The sequence below is a fragment of the Equus caballus genome, chromosome 25, assembly GCF_041296265.1.
Source record: "Equus caballus isolate H_3958 breed thoroughbred chromosome 25, TB-T2T, whole genome shotgun sequence".
Lineage (NCBI taxonomy): Eukaryota > Metazoa > Chordata > Mammalia > Perissodactyla > Equidae > Equus > Equus caballus.
The window spans coordinates 24749409-24768221 of NC_091708.1; the positions used below are offsets into that span (position 1 = coordinate 24749409).

The following is an 18813-nucleotide window of genomic DNA, read 5'->3' on the forward strand; positions in this document are numbered from 1 at the left end:
TGAGGCAAGACATTCCTAAGCACTTTACTCAATGCCCGATGAATGAGTTTTCTAGGCTAGCTGGAAGGAACAGACACTATCCCCTGTCTGCCCCTGTGAATGCAGAGAACTCTTCCCTCTAATCCTTTCAGATGGTTTGTTTCTCCAACCTCAGGGAGTTTCTTTGCATATACTCTTCAATTAGTACTCTGCTGAATACTTGAGGGGGACAGACTCTTTGCAGATCCACATCTCCATGTGAAGCTCTCAGCTCTCTAATATTCTATCCTTTGAACTCTGGCTGCCTTGGTCTCCCTGGACTCTCAATTCTGTTTCCTGAACTCAGATTGTCCACTGGGCTCTGCTTCAGGTACCTCTCCCCGTGCCATGGCCTGGCATCTCTTTCAAGGCAGTAAGCTTGATGATAGGGCTCACCTCACTTGTTTCTCATCTTTCAGGAGTCACTGTCCTTTATTGATTGATGTCTAGGGTCTTAAAAACTGGTTTTATGTATTTTGTCTTTGTCTTTTTTGGCTATTTCTGGCAGGAGGGTAAATCCAATTCCTATTACGCCATCTTGGCCAGAAGCAAAAATCCAGGATTGACGTTAATCTATTTTTTGACCTCCCTCCTTTTTTGGGAAGGAACTAAGTGGTTCAGATGCTAACAATAATAATAGGGTTAATTTGGTTTCTGCAATAGGAATCTGTCAAGTAATATACGTCAATGAGAAGCTTCACAGCAATGCCAGATAATACTTCTTACCTGTTTCTCCTTTCTTAGCTGACGCTGCAGTATTGGTTTGTGGGTGCCATATGCTGAATTACAGTTATGTTTTCATCCATGACTAATTTCTGCATCTTCCATGTTTAATTTTTAATAATTTGATGCAGTAATCCATAAATTTATATTCTTTTACATAATCTTTTATTTCCACTCACCTTGGTGAATAGCATCACTTATTACTTTTTGTTGTTCCTTTAAGAGGAACCTTGTTTGGTCAAAAACAACAGTGGCAAATTCCCAATTAGCAACAGGGAGCGTACAGAGGCATGCAAGTTTTTTAAAGATAGGAGTAGCTGCTGCTTCTAGGAGACAGTACGCTTGGCACTGGCTATCTGCAAAAACAAAAGTATTAAAGGCAGTGTTTTTATAAGGATGGTATGCTCTTTTTGACAAACCAATTAAACATGTTACCTCATGGAAACCTGAACTCTATCCAAATTCTTTTCTGAGTTAAAAGTCATAAGGTTATATAGAGGCTTATTTTAGGATATCTATTCTAAATAAATTAGTAAAAACAACCTCCCCACCCCCATAGCATTAGTATAATTTCATGGCTATCTTGTTTATTAGAAAGGATTTATTCAGTAACTAATTCGACATGGCAACTATGAAGAGCCATATGAAGAGAATCACATAATTTTTTCTTTTCCCTTGATTATTAGCTTACAACTTTAAGCCAAACAAATTTATAACAATGACAAATTGTTTTCAGTTTTCACTAAAATATCAGTATTTAAAGATTTTCATAATCATCTAAAGGTCATAAATAAAATTGAACCAAAAGAATGAAAAGATATTCAAGAACCAGTGTCATATTTCCTTATTGATTTTAATAGTGAGCATGATGTTCTTAAGCAGGCTGCTCTTTAGGAGTTTAGGAGAAGAATATTCTTCTTTACAGCAGGACAAAAAATGTAATCAGTACAGGAATCAATAATAACTTATTTACATCATCCTGATAGTGGGTAAGAGAAGAGAGAGAGCAACCATTAGCAGTTCATTTTCCGGACTGGGCACAAGAGTATGAGTAGTTTGCTCTTCTCTGATGAATGTGGGGAAGCAGCAGTTTAAACGAAGGAAGAAATAACACTTAGTGGACTGGAGTAGGGGAAAAGGGACAGGCAGAGGCAGTGAATTGGGCATTCCAGGTTTGGAAATAACTTGAAAGTAGAAGTGGAATGAAGAAATATCTGAAATAAGTGAAGAAAATTACGTGGAAAATGAGGTATGTCCTAGATACCCAGGAAAGGGCTTTCAAATTTACTTAATTTAATGCATTTTAAAAGCATATAGCATACCTGATGCTTGAATTTCAATGACATTATCTGCTCTCCTTTCCTGATTTATTTTCTCTAGGGTTTTATTAGTACAAACAACAGGACTTTCTTCTTGAAGAGTCAAAGAATGTTCTTCATCTCGAAATTCTAATAAAAATATTAATTTGCATCACTCAGGGAAACAATGTTGCTTTACTTAAAATGTTTTCTTATAATATCACAGTTGTTAAAGTTCTTTGAAACACATCAGTATTAAGTTGAACGCCTATTCAGGTCAATGGACTTAACACTATGTTGAGTAGCAAGCTGAATGGTAACAGAAGAAAGAACTTTGGCATCAGATCGGTGTTTCAATCTCAGTTTGACGCTAGCCTGTTTCCTCATATGTAAAATATGGATAAATGTAGCTACTTTGAATACCGTTATAAGGATTAAACAAGTATGGTTCTCAACACCTAAAAGGCACATACTGTTTTACTTCATTTCTCTGCAAATTTTCTTACACCCTTCCTTCTGCTACTAATCCTCTCCTATGCCCCAAGCCCTCCCTGTCTCCATCCTTTCTTAATTAGGTCAATTCTTACTACTCACCCTTCAGCTCTCGGCATTTTCTGTAAGAAGCCTTATATAACTGCCCACCCTACTTCCAGGCCAGCAAAATGCCCCTCCTTTTTGTTTCCTTGGCACTCTGTGCATACCTCTGTCCTGGTGCTTACTACATTGTATTGAAGTTATCTATCTGCTTGTCTGGACTACTCTATTACACTATAAGCTTCTCAAGGTCAGCAACAGCACCATATTTATCTCTAATGTGTAATTTAATGTCTGGCACATGATGTTCAATAAATCCTAGTTTTCTTCCTTCTTCCCTAAATATTATTACAGAGGACTAAAAAATATATATATATATTTACAAAGCTAATTTATTAATTTATAATTAGAGTTATATTAAGTAAATATCAATGTTACCCATTAATAATATGATTACAAGATAATTTTAGAAACACAATACCATCTTGAAACATCTTAAATTGTGAGCTTTAAATACATGGTGAAAAATAATGTAGTAAAACATCCTAAACTAGATTATGTTATTATTTTCAAGTATACTTTTAATTAACTATAAATAATTGGAATAGCTATGATTAAATACTATTAATTATTGGAATTTTTGAGGGGCCCTAATAAGTTGTAATATTTTTTCTTGCCCCTGAATCAACTATAAGATAAGACAAGAAGTAAAATATATATCAAAATATTACCTCTATTACTAGTAAAGACTAAGTTGGAAAAAGGAGCTTAGTTTGAGAGTTAAATGGGCACTAATTAAACACCAGACCCGGGCAGTTCCCTACCTGTTCCCAGACTACGCTGGACTGGGACAGATTCCCCATGGGAGGGGTCTGCTTGGGAAAGATCGATGACATAGAGAAGCAGAGGAGAATGCCTGTTGCTTGTGGGCAGCTCATTCTCTCAAGCTTAAGCCCGACTTGTTCTTTCCAATTGACAACTCAGATAATTCATTCCAACTCCCCTGGGGAGATGTCTGGCCTATTCTATTTAAGGGCAAAGATGCCAGGAACATAACACTAAATGAGGAAACATCAGGAGTACAGAAGCATTCCCACCTAACATCAATAGTCCTTTAACTGTTTAGTAAACTAATGGCTAATTTTTTTTTTTACAAGAAAACATTCTTTTTATCTTTTCCTCCTTTCTTGCTGCTTTCTCTCATTTTCTGTTGTCAATATACCTTACTAGAAGCCATTATCACAAGTACGACAACCAGAAAAGGATGTCAGTATTAATTTTGGAGCGGTTTCCTATTTTTTTAACCCAAATATGAATAGATTATGAAAACATTCACAAATATGAAAATAAATTTTTATTTATCACATTCATAAGGTAATTCTCTATATTTTGCTCATTCTAATATGCAGAAGTTATGCTCCGAATTATGGTACAAATATTGGTTAGAAAGATCTCAGTTACATACAGAATTGTCACCTAGCAAGGTAAGTTATAAGGCGGTAAAACTATTGCATAAAAAGAAAATTTTATGGTGAATATATATAAACATAAAGGATTGCAAAATTCTGAGATCTTTAAATACTATTCTGCACTTTTGCTGAATTTTTCATTGTGAAAAATGCACTGATTGACAAAGGAATATAACTTCAAATAGACCTGTAAAGGCTGTCATAGCATGTTTCCCACAAGCAACAGGCATTCTCCTCTGCTTCTCTATGTCATGAATCTTTCCCAAGCAAGCCCCCACCATGGGGAATCCTGTCCCAGTCCAGCGTAGTCTGGGACTGGGGAGGTAACTCTGCCCAATTCTGATGTTTAGTTAGTAAGCCCATTTGACTCTCAAATCCAGCTCCTTTCTCCAACTTAGCCTTTATTAGTAATACAGTAAACTGCAAAATATATCCTTGTCTTATTTTACACTTGATCCAGGGGCCAGACACTGTGTACATTAATAGAATATAGGACGGTAAGACCTAAGTATGCTCTACTTTCACACATAAATATTTCTACACTTACTTCATCTGGGCAATCTATGTCAAACATATTCTAGAATACCTATTTTTTACCAGAAGTGAAATGATATGACACTTTACACTACCTTTTATATGGTTATAAGCTGTGAATGTGAACAGTCACAACTCAAATAGAAATTCTTTGGTAAAGTTAAAAAGAGTAATAAGCAATGAGATGGGCAAAGTGTTCTGCAGTACCACACTAAAATATAAGTTAAAATACGAAGATAGAACTGTCAGCTAAGGGGCCAGCCCAGTGGCGGAGTGGTTAAGTGCGCATGTTCCACTTCGGCAGCCCGGGGTTTGCTGGTTCAGATCGTGGGTATGGACATGGCACGGCTTGGCAAGCCATGCTGTGGTAGGCGTCCCACACATAAAGTGGAGGAAGATGGGCATGGATGTTAGCTCAGGGCCAGTCTTCCTCAGCAAAAAGAGGAGGATTGGCAGCAGCAGTTTGCTCAGGGCTAATCTTCCTCAAAACAAAAAAAACAAAACAAAAAAAACCACTGTCAGCTAAAAGAGAAAAAAGAATGGAAGAACGATCAGGAAAAGTAAGGAATACATACTATGAATCTGTATGGCCAAGTTGTAGAAAGCAAGTTTTACAAATAGTGATTTTTCTTACAAGTTCAAATGCACTTTTTAATTTTTTGGAAAATACATATCTACACTTATACCTATATCTATATATCCATATCTATCTCCATACACAGTAAGTATCATGAATCAATAACATTTTCTTTGGCTTTGAAGAATAATATATTCTATCTAGAAGAGCTTTATTTCTTTACCTTCTATAATAAACTATACATTTAGTCCTTAAAGTTGTCATATCTACACCAAAATATTACTAAATTACCCACCATTTTTTTCATCACTGTCTGTGACTTCAGTACTTGAGGTGCAAGTCCTATATTTATTTCTCAGCATAATAAAGTCACTCAGAAGGTCCAAATCATTCTCCTGTTTTTCACCATTTTTAAAAGATGCTTTTTCCATTTTTGAAGGGGAAGATGATTCAATAGATGGTACTGTGCAGCCAAGTTCCAAGCAATCATTATTTTCTTCATTTTGGATTATTCTATGAACTAGTTCTAGATCATTCTTTGGTATTTCTTCTCTCATTAGGTTTTTAACAGACATATCTTCATCAGAAAAACACAGGTCTGCCACAGATGCACTCTTTCGTGGAAGTGATAAATGATCATTTGCAGATTTCTCTTTAATAAGTACAATAGGTGAGGAACAACTTGCATATTCTAGCTGTGCTGAAAACAGAAAATAAAAGATCCAAATGACTTCCATGCCCATATGAGTGTTCTACTATGGTATTAGGATAAATTTTAGTTGTGGCTTCTTGTTCATATAATTTGATCCTTAGGAATACTTTGTTTACTGCTTTGAAAATCAAGTTTTTGACCAAACAAAACAAAATTTTAAGAAGGACAAAAATCCAGCACCTCTTTTTCTTACTACCGGAGCTAGATTATCAGGCAAAGAAAGAATTCCAGAAAAACTCTATTGCCAATAGGCTTACAATAAGTCATAGCCTTGGAGGTAACAGTTACTATAAGGGTCAAAAACATATACCAAGTAAGCCACAGACCAGAAGAAAATACTTGCACTACATACACTTGAAAAATGACTGTATCCAAAATATATAAAGAACTCATAACTTAAAGTTTAAAAAGAAAGTCAATTAAAAATTTGGTAAAATATTTGAACAATTCTTCATATAAGATAGGCACATGCTGCAACATGGATGAATCTTGAAAACATGCTAACTGAAAGAAGCCATTCACAAAAGACCACATATTGTGTGATTCCATTTATATGAAACACCCAGAATAGACAAATCTATAGAGACAGAGAATAGATTAGTGGTTCTACAGCTGGGGAAAATGGGCAGTGACTGCTAATGGGTACAAGATTTCTTTTTGGGTATAATAAAATTGATTGATGTTCTAAAATTGATTGTGGTGATGCTTACACAACTCTGAATACACTAAAATACATTGAATGGTATACTTTAAACGGGTGATTTGTACAGCATGTGAATTATATTTCAACAAAGCTGTTACATATTTTTTTAAAAAGAAAATATACAAATGGCCAATGAGCATATAAAAAGATGTTCATCATCATTACTTATCAGGAAAATACAAATTAAAACTACAGTGAGATACCACAACACACTCATTAGAATGGCTAAAATTTAAGAATGTCAATACCGAGTCTTGACAAGGATATAGAGTAATTGGAACTCTCACATATTGCTGGTGTGAATGTACAATGGTGCAACCACTCTGGAAAACAATTTAATAGTTTTTTATAAAGTTAAACATACACCTAGCATAAGACCCAGAAATCCTAGATATTCACTCAAGAGAAATGATAACACACGTCCACAGAAAGACTTCTATAAGACTATTCCTAGCACTTTTATTCCTGAGTAAAAAATTGGGGAAAAAAAATCCAAGTAGAGTTGATAAACAAACCTTGGTACATCCAAATAATGAAAAATCCCTCAGCAATAAAAAGATATGAACTAGTGATACACACAACGTCAGAAATGTTATGCTGAGTGGAAGAAGCCAGATACAAAAGAGTTCACATTGTATGATTCCATAAACGAAATTCTAGAACAAGGGAAACTAATACAAAGTGACAGAAGGTAGACCAGTGGTTCCCTGATGTCAAGGGTTAAAGTTGGTAGGGAAGAGGGATGGGATGGGGGGAGAATGATTGCAGAATGCAAAGGGGCACAAGGGAACTTTTTAGTGACAGAAATATTCTATATCTTAATTGTGGTGGTAGTTTGATGAGTACATACATTTGTCAAAATGCATCAAGTTATACAGTTAGAATGGGTGCATTTTATTATATGTAAATTGTACCTCATAAAGTTTATTTGAAAAAAACTTAAGTGCCTATAGGGCCAGCTAAATAACGTAAATGAGTGAAGTAAATGGCCAATGCTTAAATCATAATCTTTGAGAAGAAAATTTTGTATTTTTTTCTTCCAAAATGTAGTCTATAAATTGTTTTTGCTTTTGTTTTTGCTTTTATTAGAGATATTGGCATAGGAAACATTTTACTTTCCTCTTAACTATACTAAATGTAAGACAAAAGTGCAAGAGTAATGCTAAATGCCAACTAACACCTGGCCTCAATTTGTGAGTGCTTGGAACTGTGGTGAACCGGAAGGTGCGTGGTCTGTCTAAAATGCTGATGTACTATTGGCCCCGGCCAATTGTTGCCATATAAGAATTTGAGTCTGGTTTTTTGAATTTTAAAGACAACCTCAAAATATAGATCACTTATGTGCAACCCTCCAAATTTTAAATGTTGGTAAATAATTAAAGCACCACATGGGTTAATATTACGTGGGTCGAATAGGACGTAAGTGCTACCAATTTGCAACCTCTGAGATATTTTCTAGAGATATCCTGGTATTTTTGGCAGGTTAAATAGGAACTGTTTATTATTTCACTTTTCTGATTATTTTCCTCTAATATTTTTTCTTTAACCACTGCTATCCTGACAACTTGCCCATGGCCTCCTGAGACAGTTATTGCATTTTAAGCTTCAGAATGAAACTATTATCACAATTCTATTGGACATCAAGGTGAATTATATGCTTTATTTTAACCTCAAAATAGTTACATATCATAATAAAGACTTTACATAGTTTTATAGATTTACATAGTTTTATAGATTTAATACATAATTCTGGATATTTGAAGACCTCATAAAATCTTCCTCTCTGTTTTCTTTGTCTAGCAATGTGACCTTTTAAAATCTGACGTGACCTCTTTTAAAATTCTTCTTCTACCAAGGGTAACCATCTAGGCCTTAGAATAGACTGGTCTGCATTTGCTTGAGACAGTCTGTTTATCTATTCTTCCTACCATGTCCAAAGCCCTCTGTCTTCTGTCTTTGAAACATCCCTTGCTGTTAACAATTCTCAACCCAATTCTTACCTCCTTAGAGCAGTCTCCCACCATATACAATAATTTCTAAAATTCACTTTTAAATATGTTTATTTACTCTATGATAAACTAAACGTAAAGTTTCCCAACTCCTTTAAGATCTAAATTTAATTATTGCACAAACTGATTTTAAAACAATATATATATACCTCAAAAAAGTATAATTCGCGCTAAGTATGTTCCATTTACTATAATGGCATACATAGCAACCAAAATAACTCAAAAGATAGATACTCAAAAGACATTTTTGCCTTCTTAAACTGTATAAGTAAAGAATGCTAAAGAAGTAAGCTTTTTGGTAATAAAGGAAGATTTTCCACTGTTGAAGAGAAATTAGTAGATATGATCAAACACTCAAAGTTCAGCTATGAGGTCGAAAAATAACAGTGCAGGTTTGTGCCTAGGCTGTTGTAAATGGAAACTGGACTAGCAACTAATAATTTACAAAAGGAAACAGTCACTTTAACTGAAAATGCCTAGAAGTCTAAAAACCGAGACTACGGAATTTTAGGACAGAAAAGGATTTTAGGATTAGCTTGTCAAACTTCTTCATTTTTTCAAGAAAGAAAATGAGGCTTAGTGAAGCTCAAAGTTATAAATTCTGGCAGAGCTAGAGCCAATATTGAATGCTGGAATTTGGTTCTTTTTTCCTAACATTTTCTCATTCTGAAAATGTTCACACTATTTACTATTTACTATTTATGTACTTACATTCTAAATGAAGCAATTTTGTAGGCAAAAATATCTCCATTTTAGTATCATCAGAAGATAGATCATCATGAGACAAGTGTGTATTCAGATGTTCCAAAGTTTCTGTCACTATCAGATTTAGTCCTGCTTGTTTCCACCACTCTGCACTGACAGGATTAACCACAAGGCTTTCTTCTTCAATAGAAAGTATCTTTTTCAAATCTGTAGCTGAATATTGACTGTTGGGCTCTTCAGTTCTTGGCACTTAAAAAACAATAACAAACCAAAAAACAAATAGTTGGAAACAGTCCACAGGGCAAAAGAGATGAAAAATACAATAAACAGAACTACACTGGAAATTTCTTATGAAATAGATTTTCACACATAAGGAAAAAAAGTGAAACTTGAAGTTATATCCAGTATTTTATCTTCAAGATGCTAATATTTATAAAAGTCCAAAATATTAAAGCAATAGAAGTCACACAAAGGATTTATTTCAATCTGTGTAAATATCACGAAGTTAAAATTATTCTGGGGCTAGCCCAGTGGCATAGTGGTTAAGTTCATGTGCTCCACTTTGGTGGCCTGGGGTTCACAGGTTCAGATCCCAGGCGTGGACCTACACACAGCTCATCAAGCCACATTGTGGCAGCGTCCCATATACAAAGCAGAGGAAGACCGGCATGGATGTCAGCTCAGGGCCAGTCTTCCTCACACACACACACACACACACACACACACACAAATTATTCTAATGTCTAGTAGGAGATGGAACCATTATTTTGTTTGACCAATTTAGTAATTACTAAATTAACTCATTTGATAACATTTTGATGAATTAATATAAGATTTATTAAATCAGAAATTCTAATTCATTATAATGAGCCTAAACAAGAGATATATTTAATCAGATCTTATGATGAATATCACCTTAGATATTGTGGCACAGAGCTTTCCATTTCATTACTTTTTTAGCCTATGCAGAGATGAATCATAAAGTATGGAGGAACTGAAGTAGCACAACTACTTAATATTATCATCTGCATTATAAGCATCAATCCAAAATTAGGATTATAAATTTTAAAATCCTAATTTTGGAACTGTGCTTTTTATAATGACAAAGATAATAATAATAACAAAACTGACAATACATTTCTACTGATTGTATCTTTTCATCTGTACTTTCTATTTAGTATTCAAAATCAATTAATCTTTACCTGAAAGCAAAAATGGATTCAAAGAGCTTCTGTAGCTTTCTAATTGCCGCACCATACAGTATTTGTTAGCTGATTCTTCAGCAGTAAGCAAACTACTGAAAAGGAAGATTTAAAGTTTAATACATTAATAATATTGAGTCTTTTTGTATAATAAAATTTTTTTAAGAAAAGTATTTCTTACACTCAAAAGCAAATGAAAAACTATTTCATGAATGCATAAACTGAAGTAGAGAGTTCCATAGACCAAATTTCAAATACTTACTTCCTCCTCCTTTGGGAGGGTTTGGCAATTAGTCAGCATCTTAACTGCTCCTGCTTGCCTATAACTTACTCCTACCCCTATCTCCTCAGTGCAACCTGGAGCCAGAGGCTGACTTGGGAGGGTTTTAGCACTTCCTTCCAAAATCTGTGCCAGCACCAACCCTATAAGCCACCCAAAATAAAAATAGAATTTAGGTAAAATCACTGTGCTTACCATACAAAATAGAAGCTTTAACACAAATTTTTACAAAATTGCTGTCCCCAAGTCCATTCTAAACAGAAATTCTGGAGCCTCTACTGGCTAGGGATTAGAACTATGAAAAAGTTATGTCTGCTCTACCTTCTCAGGAAATGACAGGTCCTAAAGTTTAGTTCAAATCCTTCAATTTTGGTGGGGTGTGAGTGATGTGTGTCTGTTTATGTGTTTTGGGGTGCTGGGGGAGAAGAGAGGAAATATGAATGACAATCAGTGTAAATCACAGCTCATCAGTAGCTATGAAGTTACTAGCCTTGGTAGGAAAGCGACCATTAATTCACAAATCCTTTAATCTATGCTCCAAACCTCCCACTCCGTTCTGAGTGAAAACTGATTGTATTCTGTTTCTCTATTCATATGGAATATACATGAGCATGCTAATTGTAAGTACTGCTAGTTAAATTGACAGCCCCGGGCAGTAGAAAGCTAGGTTTTATGTCTAAGCCATCCAATGTACACATGTGATCCAAAAATCTGGCATGTGGGAGCAAAATTTGAGAATCTAGACAATTCTCAAACCTTAAAAAGGTCTCTTTGACAACTAAACACCTCAGATTGTAGGCAATTATTTCAAAGTGAAAGGGGAAATATTTATGCAAGACCATAATATAGACAAATATTCTCAGTCTTAACACAGCTTCCTAAAGACATGTCCGAATTTGATATATTCTTTGGTCATATTTAAAAATATGTTCACAATTCAGTAATCAGTTAGTACGGAAATGAAGTCTTATGCCATATAGACTTTTATTCTTAGCCCCATAAAATCTAGCATAGAGTTTTAAATGTGGTAGGCACTAAAAATATCTGTTAACTGGGTACATTTCCAACCAAAATGCTGTGTTCTGAAATAAAAGTAATTGGGACCACAAAAACAAGTTAAGGGTACAATAACATTACATCTTATTTTTCCCTTTTTCTCTTCTGTTGTTTTTTAATTTTAACATGTCTTTGTTTTTAGTTCACAGTTGAGGTGTAAATCCATTTTTAAAATAGGGACTTTTAAGTTTTCATATTCTCAAACCAAACAGAAGTGATTTACCTCTTGCTAGAAAATGTAGCTAATGACGAGACAACTGCTTTAAGTTGTTTCAAATGACCCTAGAATCTTTGGCTAACTTAAAAGACTTTTTTTCTCTAACTTTGGCAAATCATAATACATAGATAAGACTTACATTTCATAAATTCTCAATAGATGATTGAGTTCTAACAATAAGTAGATATATAAATTGTGGGATTAAAAAGAGTTTATTGTAGTTTAAGAAAACACTTTTAATACCAGATTGAAATTCTGAGATTATTCTAATTTCTGCTAGATTCTGCTTCTAATTACCAATCTGCCTTAACAGATGGAGTAGGGTATGTGGAGTAAATAAAAGAGTAAAAGAGGACTTAACAAGACAGTATAGTCCTGCAAATAAACATCTTGCACCTTAGCAAAGGGATGAAAAGTATTTAGACCAATTATAGGTAGTTTCTGTACTCATCCCATGCTATTTTTAGAGCTCATATCTGATAATGGGCAGTTCTAGTTAACAGTAAAGCTCTGTGTAGCACAGATTTACCCCTCAAATGAAATAATTCTTTGCCAGAAGATGAAGATAATCGGGGCCCTGAAGGCCAGGCTCCTCCATCTCGTGCTGTGACGCCTTCCTGAGACTATTAACAGAAGCGGAACAGCTAGTGATGAGTTGCTCTGGTTGCTCCCAGTGACCCAACAGCATTCTCCTCTGCCAGCTCAGTCAATCACAGCTAAGAACTCAAAACCCAGCACACGGTTCTCACAGTGTCCTCTGTGGGAATAATTCATTAGAGACTTGTAGACTTTCCTGTAATTTTCCTGAAAATGTGTTATTTTAGGGCACATTAAGTTCCAGAATTACAGTGGGAAAGGAGGCTGTACTGGTTATGTTCCTAGTTTTGTAACTGGTGTAAGAAGTAGAGGAACAGGTGACTTTATTCCAGATAGCAGACTAATCTAACATAGAAAACATAAGTTTCATGTATGCCATATGGTATAAGACAGCAACCAAAGCTGTCTCAGGCTCTGTCAGAGGACAAAGATGCTGGGCTATTAAGCTATGCAATTTTGGCTCAAACTAGAATACAATGATCCAACCCTGCAATATCAATTCTGAGAAGATTACAGACTATTCTGCACAGCAACAATGGGTATGGAACAGATTTGTGGATCAAGCCTTGGTTCTACACGTCTGGTTCCCCCAATACCAATACCACATTGACAGAGGTAAACAAGGTCATCCTCTACTAGAGATGGGATGTGATCCCTGGTACTCCTTGGGTGTACCAAATCTGTTGATCAACCACTGAACACACTGCTCTGTGATCCTTGGCTATTCCTGGTCAGAGAGCTATGACAAATCTTTTAGAAGACCTCATAACAACCTTGTGAGGTTATCCCAATACTACAGAAAAGGAAACTGAGGCATGGGCAACTAAGGTCACAGAACTAATAAGTGATAGAACCAGGTAACCTGGCTCTAGTTCAGGGGCTCTTAACCAGTTCTTATGGGCTGAATTGTGTCCCCCAAAATTCATATGTTGAAGCCCTAACACTCAGTACCCCAGAATGTGACTGTATTTGGAGCTAGGGCCTTTAAAAAGGTAATTAAGTTAAAATGGGGTGATCAGGGTGGGCCAGTGGGTGTCCTTATAAGAGGTGATTAGGCCACAGACATGGATGGAGGAAAGACCATATGAAGACAAAGGAAGAAGACAGCTATCTACCAGCCAAGGAGAGAGGCCTCAGAATGAATCCAGCCCTGCTGATATCTCATTCTCACACTTCCAGCCTCCAGACTGTGAAGAAATAACTTTCTTCTGTTTAAGCCACCCTGTCTATGGCATTTGTTATGGCAGCCCTAGCAAACTAAGACACCACTACACCATCTTTCATGGCAGTGAGTGCCAAAAGAGGCAGTGCCATTGGCAAGGGTCCAGTGGCAAAGTTCTAAGCAGATGGTTCCAGGGAGAATCTTTTAAATTTTTCAAACTGTCTATTTTTAATGGTAATATATTCACATTCAAAATACTGAAAGTATAAAGGAGCCTGGCACTATCACTTACTAGCTCCCATATTGCCAGGCTACCCAGTTCCCTTCTGAACACAATCGGTGTTACCTGATTCTTCTATGTCCTTCTACAGATATTTTACACGTATAAAAACAAATATGTATATACATATTCACATATTCCCTCCAGTTGCTTACTATAGACACTGTTCTATCTTTTACATTTTTTCACAGAGATGTCTTGGAAATTGCCTTTATATGGAGAGATTTAATTAAAGACTGCTTGTTCTGAATTGTAATTTGAGTTCCAAATATAATCTTCACTTACTTTTTACAAACAGGAGAAAATGGAAATGTCTGAAGTCCTGTACATAACGAACTCACTGAAGAACATTGGTTTGTTAGGAGCAGAGGACTTAATGGCATTTCTAACTCCACTAGAATACAAAAAAATTTTAAAAATCATAATATTACATAAACATTGAATAAAATTGAGTACAATTTAGAATTTTCTATAAGGAACTATCATCTTTGATGATTATGTTGCAACAAAATTGTTCAATAAAATGAAATTTGGGTTATTTGAAATACAAAATAAGTTTTAAATTTCCACCTATATAAGGAATTACACATTTATCACACGGTGTCTCAACTGAGATAGTGGTGACTTTTAAAAAATAGATTGACAACTAAACTTTATTGAGTTTATCATATGAGATAAATTTTAAGAGCTTTATGTAAAATAATGCTTTTAATTCTGACAACTTATGTTAGTACTTAGCAGATAGTACTATTTTTATCTCCATATATAAATACTGGTGATGTTAAGCAAGTAATACTAATGGAGAGTAATTCTTCACCTTAATAAGTCTGGAGTCTAGGCAGCCTAGCACAGAGTTATATACTTACAGGGTGGGCTTGAAAAACAAATCCTCATTTATTCATAAGTAGTCAGTGTGCTTCTATCACTTTCAAAAATAAAGCAGTAAACTTCTAAACAGATGATTAGTGTGATCCAATTATAAATATAACTAAATAACAGTATCATCCACATGGTTCAGAAGCAATAGAATTAGGCATTACAACGACACAAATCTCTGCCTCTGAGATTCTAAATTTGGTAGGACAATAATATTAATAATGATGGGATTGCTTTGGGGGATTAAAAAGTTAAATTTATATAAGTGTACCAAGGGTCAGCAAGATAGCTAGTACTGAGATAAAATAATAGTATTTTATTACTGAGCTATAATAGTACAAGATTTCTATTTTTAATATTAATGCTATTTCCTCCATTACTCTTCCTCAATCTTTGTAACTCTCCTCTATATACTATTCAGTTTTGATGCTAGAAGAATAATGAGTTGATAGTAATAAATGTAAAGAAACAGATAGAAAAAATGACAACTTGGATTGCAATAATCAAATTTTAAACATGAAAACTGTCTCATAGTAGACTTTATATGTGAAAGTATTGTACTTTTACATCATATATAGGTAACCACTGATAAACAATAATTTATTCAATATTTCTACCAGGTTCACTGTGCTCTGGTTCGGACTGGCTTTGAATGGCCAAAATCTCTGTGGAGCTGCACTTTCTATCTTCAATGTCAATTCCATGCTTGGTAATAAGCTCTGAAAAGGAAAGGAAGAAAGTCTACCACCAGCAAAAGTGTTATCCTGTTAGTATTTTTGTAATCTGGTTCATTCCTCTGTGGCAATGACTCTGTTTACCCAGTACACCATCGGAGACAAGTAAAGGCTGGGAGTGTAACACCACAGTCATTCAGTAAAGTCACCTGTCCTTTCCATCAGCATTCATAGATTTGTGTCCTGCTAACAAGCCCATGGGCCACGCTGCAGTTTTGAGTTCTGCTATATTTTCAAGTTCTGGTATGATATTGATCCACTTACTCAGGTTGCCTTTTCATTCCCTTGCTTTGACTTGTAGGCTGATCACTAACTCCCTTGATTTAGTCTCGTCTGCAAGAATTCTTTCAAGTCTGTGGTCTGTTGATGGCAAGCAACCCTGTTCTCAATGGATATCCCAAAGCCCTCTTCATTCCTCCCTAATATTATATATCTTTGATCTTTTCAACTGGAATTTATGAGAGAGTAGTTAAACGTTCGGGCTCAAATGGTCATTAAAAAGAATTCAACAATATTTACTAAGTCTAACTGGGATGAAACATCTAAATTCTAGGTTATGACTCTCCTAGTCACCTGATTCCATGAAGTGTGGCCTTACTCTGAGCTTTCCATACCTAACTAAAGTCAGCATAGAAGTTGTTAGTGCTTTGTTGTTGTATATAAGATAACAAATAAAAAAAATAATATATTCATAGGTGTTTTAATTTTACTTGTATATTATCTTGAAATGGTTAGATTAATTTCAGAGACATTTTAAGCTTGCAAGCATATAAAGAGAGAGACAATAAGAAAAGTCTCATCAAAAATAATTCTGAGATTTCACCATGTAACCTGCAGAACACTTTTTAAAATCTGGAGGTTCAGAAAAAGTTTAATGAATAAGAATTTTTTGTAATAAATATTATTAAGCAGTTTTTACAAGTAATAGATTTCTAAATTAATTCTTACCTCTTTCGAAAAGGTTTCCACTTTCGTCTACATAATTTATTACTTCTGGCATTAAGTTTAATGACTCCTTCAGTTCTGAGAGTGATGGAATACCAACTTCTTGCTTGAGGCTTGTAGATACTAAGAATTCACAATCAGCCAAAATTGATGGCTGAAATAATATATAGGTAAAAAAAATTTTTAGTGAGGTTTTCCAAATAAATATTTCTGAATTTATAAATAGATACATTTGCTTAATTGGTATACCAAATTTTAAACTAAACCTACAGTCAAAATTTTTAATGCTGTGCATATATTCAAAAAACAGAAGTATAGTAGTCAAAAATATATTAGATTACAAGCAATGTTCTCTCTGTGTAATGTCCTTTATGGCCTCTGATTATACTAGCAATGTACAATATCCCTAGATGCGGAAATATCTTCTCTGGGGATAACAACAAATTTTAAAAATTCTAAATTATAAACAATCCCTGCAGCAGCTGAGAGATGGTAAATGGAGAGAAGTGAAAAGGGTAGATGGAATGGAATGGATCTTTACTGCATTTCCTGGAACATGTTTCTCCTTCATTTCTACGGAACTAGATTCCTCAACAACCGAGACTGTATGCGTGAAACTCTCAGAGTTAACAGGGGAGGGAGGGGAGGACTGGAGAAAAGGGTGAGTTAATATTTTTAGGTGAATTAATATTTTTACCATTTGTGCTAAAATTTTTTTTTTAAAGATTTAAAAAATTTTTTTTTCCTTTTTCTTCCCAAAGCCCCCTGGTACATAGTTGTATATTCTCAGTTGTGGGTCCTTCTGGTTGTGGCATGTGGGACGCCGCCTCAGCGTGGCTCGATGAGTGGAGCCATGTACACACCCAGGATTCCAACCGATGAAACACTGGGCCGCCTGCAGTGGAGCGCGTGAACTTAACCACTCCACCACGGGGCTGGCCCCTAAAATTTTTAATTGTAAGGAAAACCTTTAAATGCTTTAAGACCATCATATATGTAATATATATATCCTTTTACTGTTTTAAGAAAAGCCCCAAATATAAAACACTTTATATTGTCTTCAAAAAAAAATTTTAAGATACTTTGTGAATGCATCTAACCTATATGGGTTTAGATTTTGAGCATGTTAAACTGCAGAAAGTTATTCACAATGTCAACTGCTAGAATTCTTTACAAACTAATATCATAATAACAATTCTGTGTGCTATTGGAACTCTATGCTAGAAAAAAAGAAAGGCTGCCATTTTCTTTTTCTTTTTTTTTTTTGTGGCGAGGAAAATTGGCACTAAGCTAACATCTGTTGACAATCTTCTTTTTGCTTGAGGAAGACTGTCACTCAGCTAACATCTGTGGCAGTCTCCCTCTATTTTGCATGTGGGATAATGCCACAGTATGGGTTTACAAGTGGTGCATCCCACACTTGGGATCTAAACCTGCAAAGTCGCCAAAGCAGAGAGCTGAACTTAACTACTACACCACCAGGCCAGCCCTGAGGGACTGCTTTTAAGAAGTTTGACCTTTATTATGCAAAGACGTTATCTTCCTTGTTAACCACTGGTAGCACCTAAAATGCAGTCTCAGACCACATTTATTCTTACTCCTTCAATGAGATCACTTCTCTTATAGTTCAAGTAATATCTGTTTTGTGCATAACTCACAAATCAACATCTCTAGCTCGAGTCTCCAATTTTTAAACTAGAATATGACCACTTATTGTCCTACACTAGGTATATTGATTAAAACCATTGGGAGAGCTTTTAAAATTCCCTATACCTGGGCTGTACACCAGACCAAGTCAAAATATATCTCGGTAGAACCCAGGCATCAGTATTTTATGAAAACTCCCCAAGTAATTCCAGGGTGTAGCCAAGGTTGGAACCACTATCTTAGAAGTAAATTTGACTCCTTAATCAATACACATTCAACCCATTATCAAGTCTTTTTAACTTGACAATAGTAGATGGTCAATGTATGTTACTAAAATTTATAAAAGTGTGCTTTGCTACTTTTATAAAAATACTACTGAAAAGCAAGCATTACAGTTTCATTTAAACTTACTGTATCTTCTAGCTTCTCCTGACAAAAGTTCTCTTTATCCATGTAAAAATCTTCTTTCATAAAATCTTTCAAATCTCTTTGAAAAGAGAAACATTCCCTTAACAAAAAATAAAACATTAAATTA

At 35.0% G+C, this 18813-nt stretch overlaps 1 protein-coding gene across 10 annotated transcripts in view; it reads right to left on the minus strand.

Annotated features, from left to right (window-relative positions):
- The window catches only part of SHOC1 (shortage in chiasmata 1), a 154403-nt gene that overhangs the window by 31892 nt on the left and 103698 nt on the right, over positions 1-18813 (minus strand). For 5 of the 10 annotated variants that reach the window (XM_070251338.1, XM_070251343.1, XM_070251344.1 and 2 more), the window contains 9 exons: positions 18690-18786; positions 16635-16785; positions 15570-15671; positions 14362-14470; positions 10485-10579; positions 9289-9531; positions 5449-5853; positions 2064-2189; positions 921-1097 (listed from right to left, as the gene is read on the minus strand). In XM_070251338.1, coding sequence (XP_070107439.1) covers positions 921-1097; positions 2064-2189; positions 5449-5853; positions 9289-9531; positions 10485-10579; positions 14362-14470; positions 15570-15671; positions 16635-16785; positions 18690-18786 — 1505 coding nt within the window. The remainder of the gene's footprint in view (positions 1-920; positions 1098-2063; positions 2190-5448; positions 5854-9288; positions 9532-10484; positions 10580-14361; positions 14471-15569; positions 15672-16634; positions 16786-18689; positions 18787-18813) is intronic. The other 5 variants (XM_023628653.2, XM_070251340.1, XM_070251345.1 and 2 more) reach the window with 1 other exon arrangement.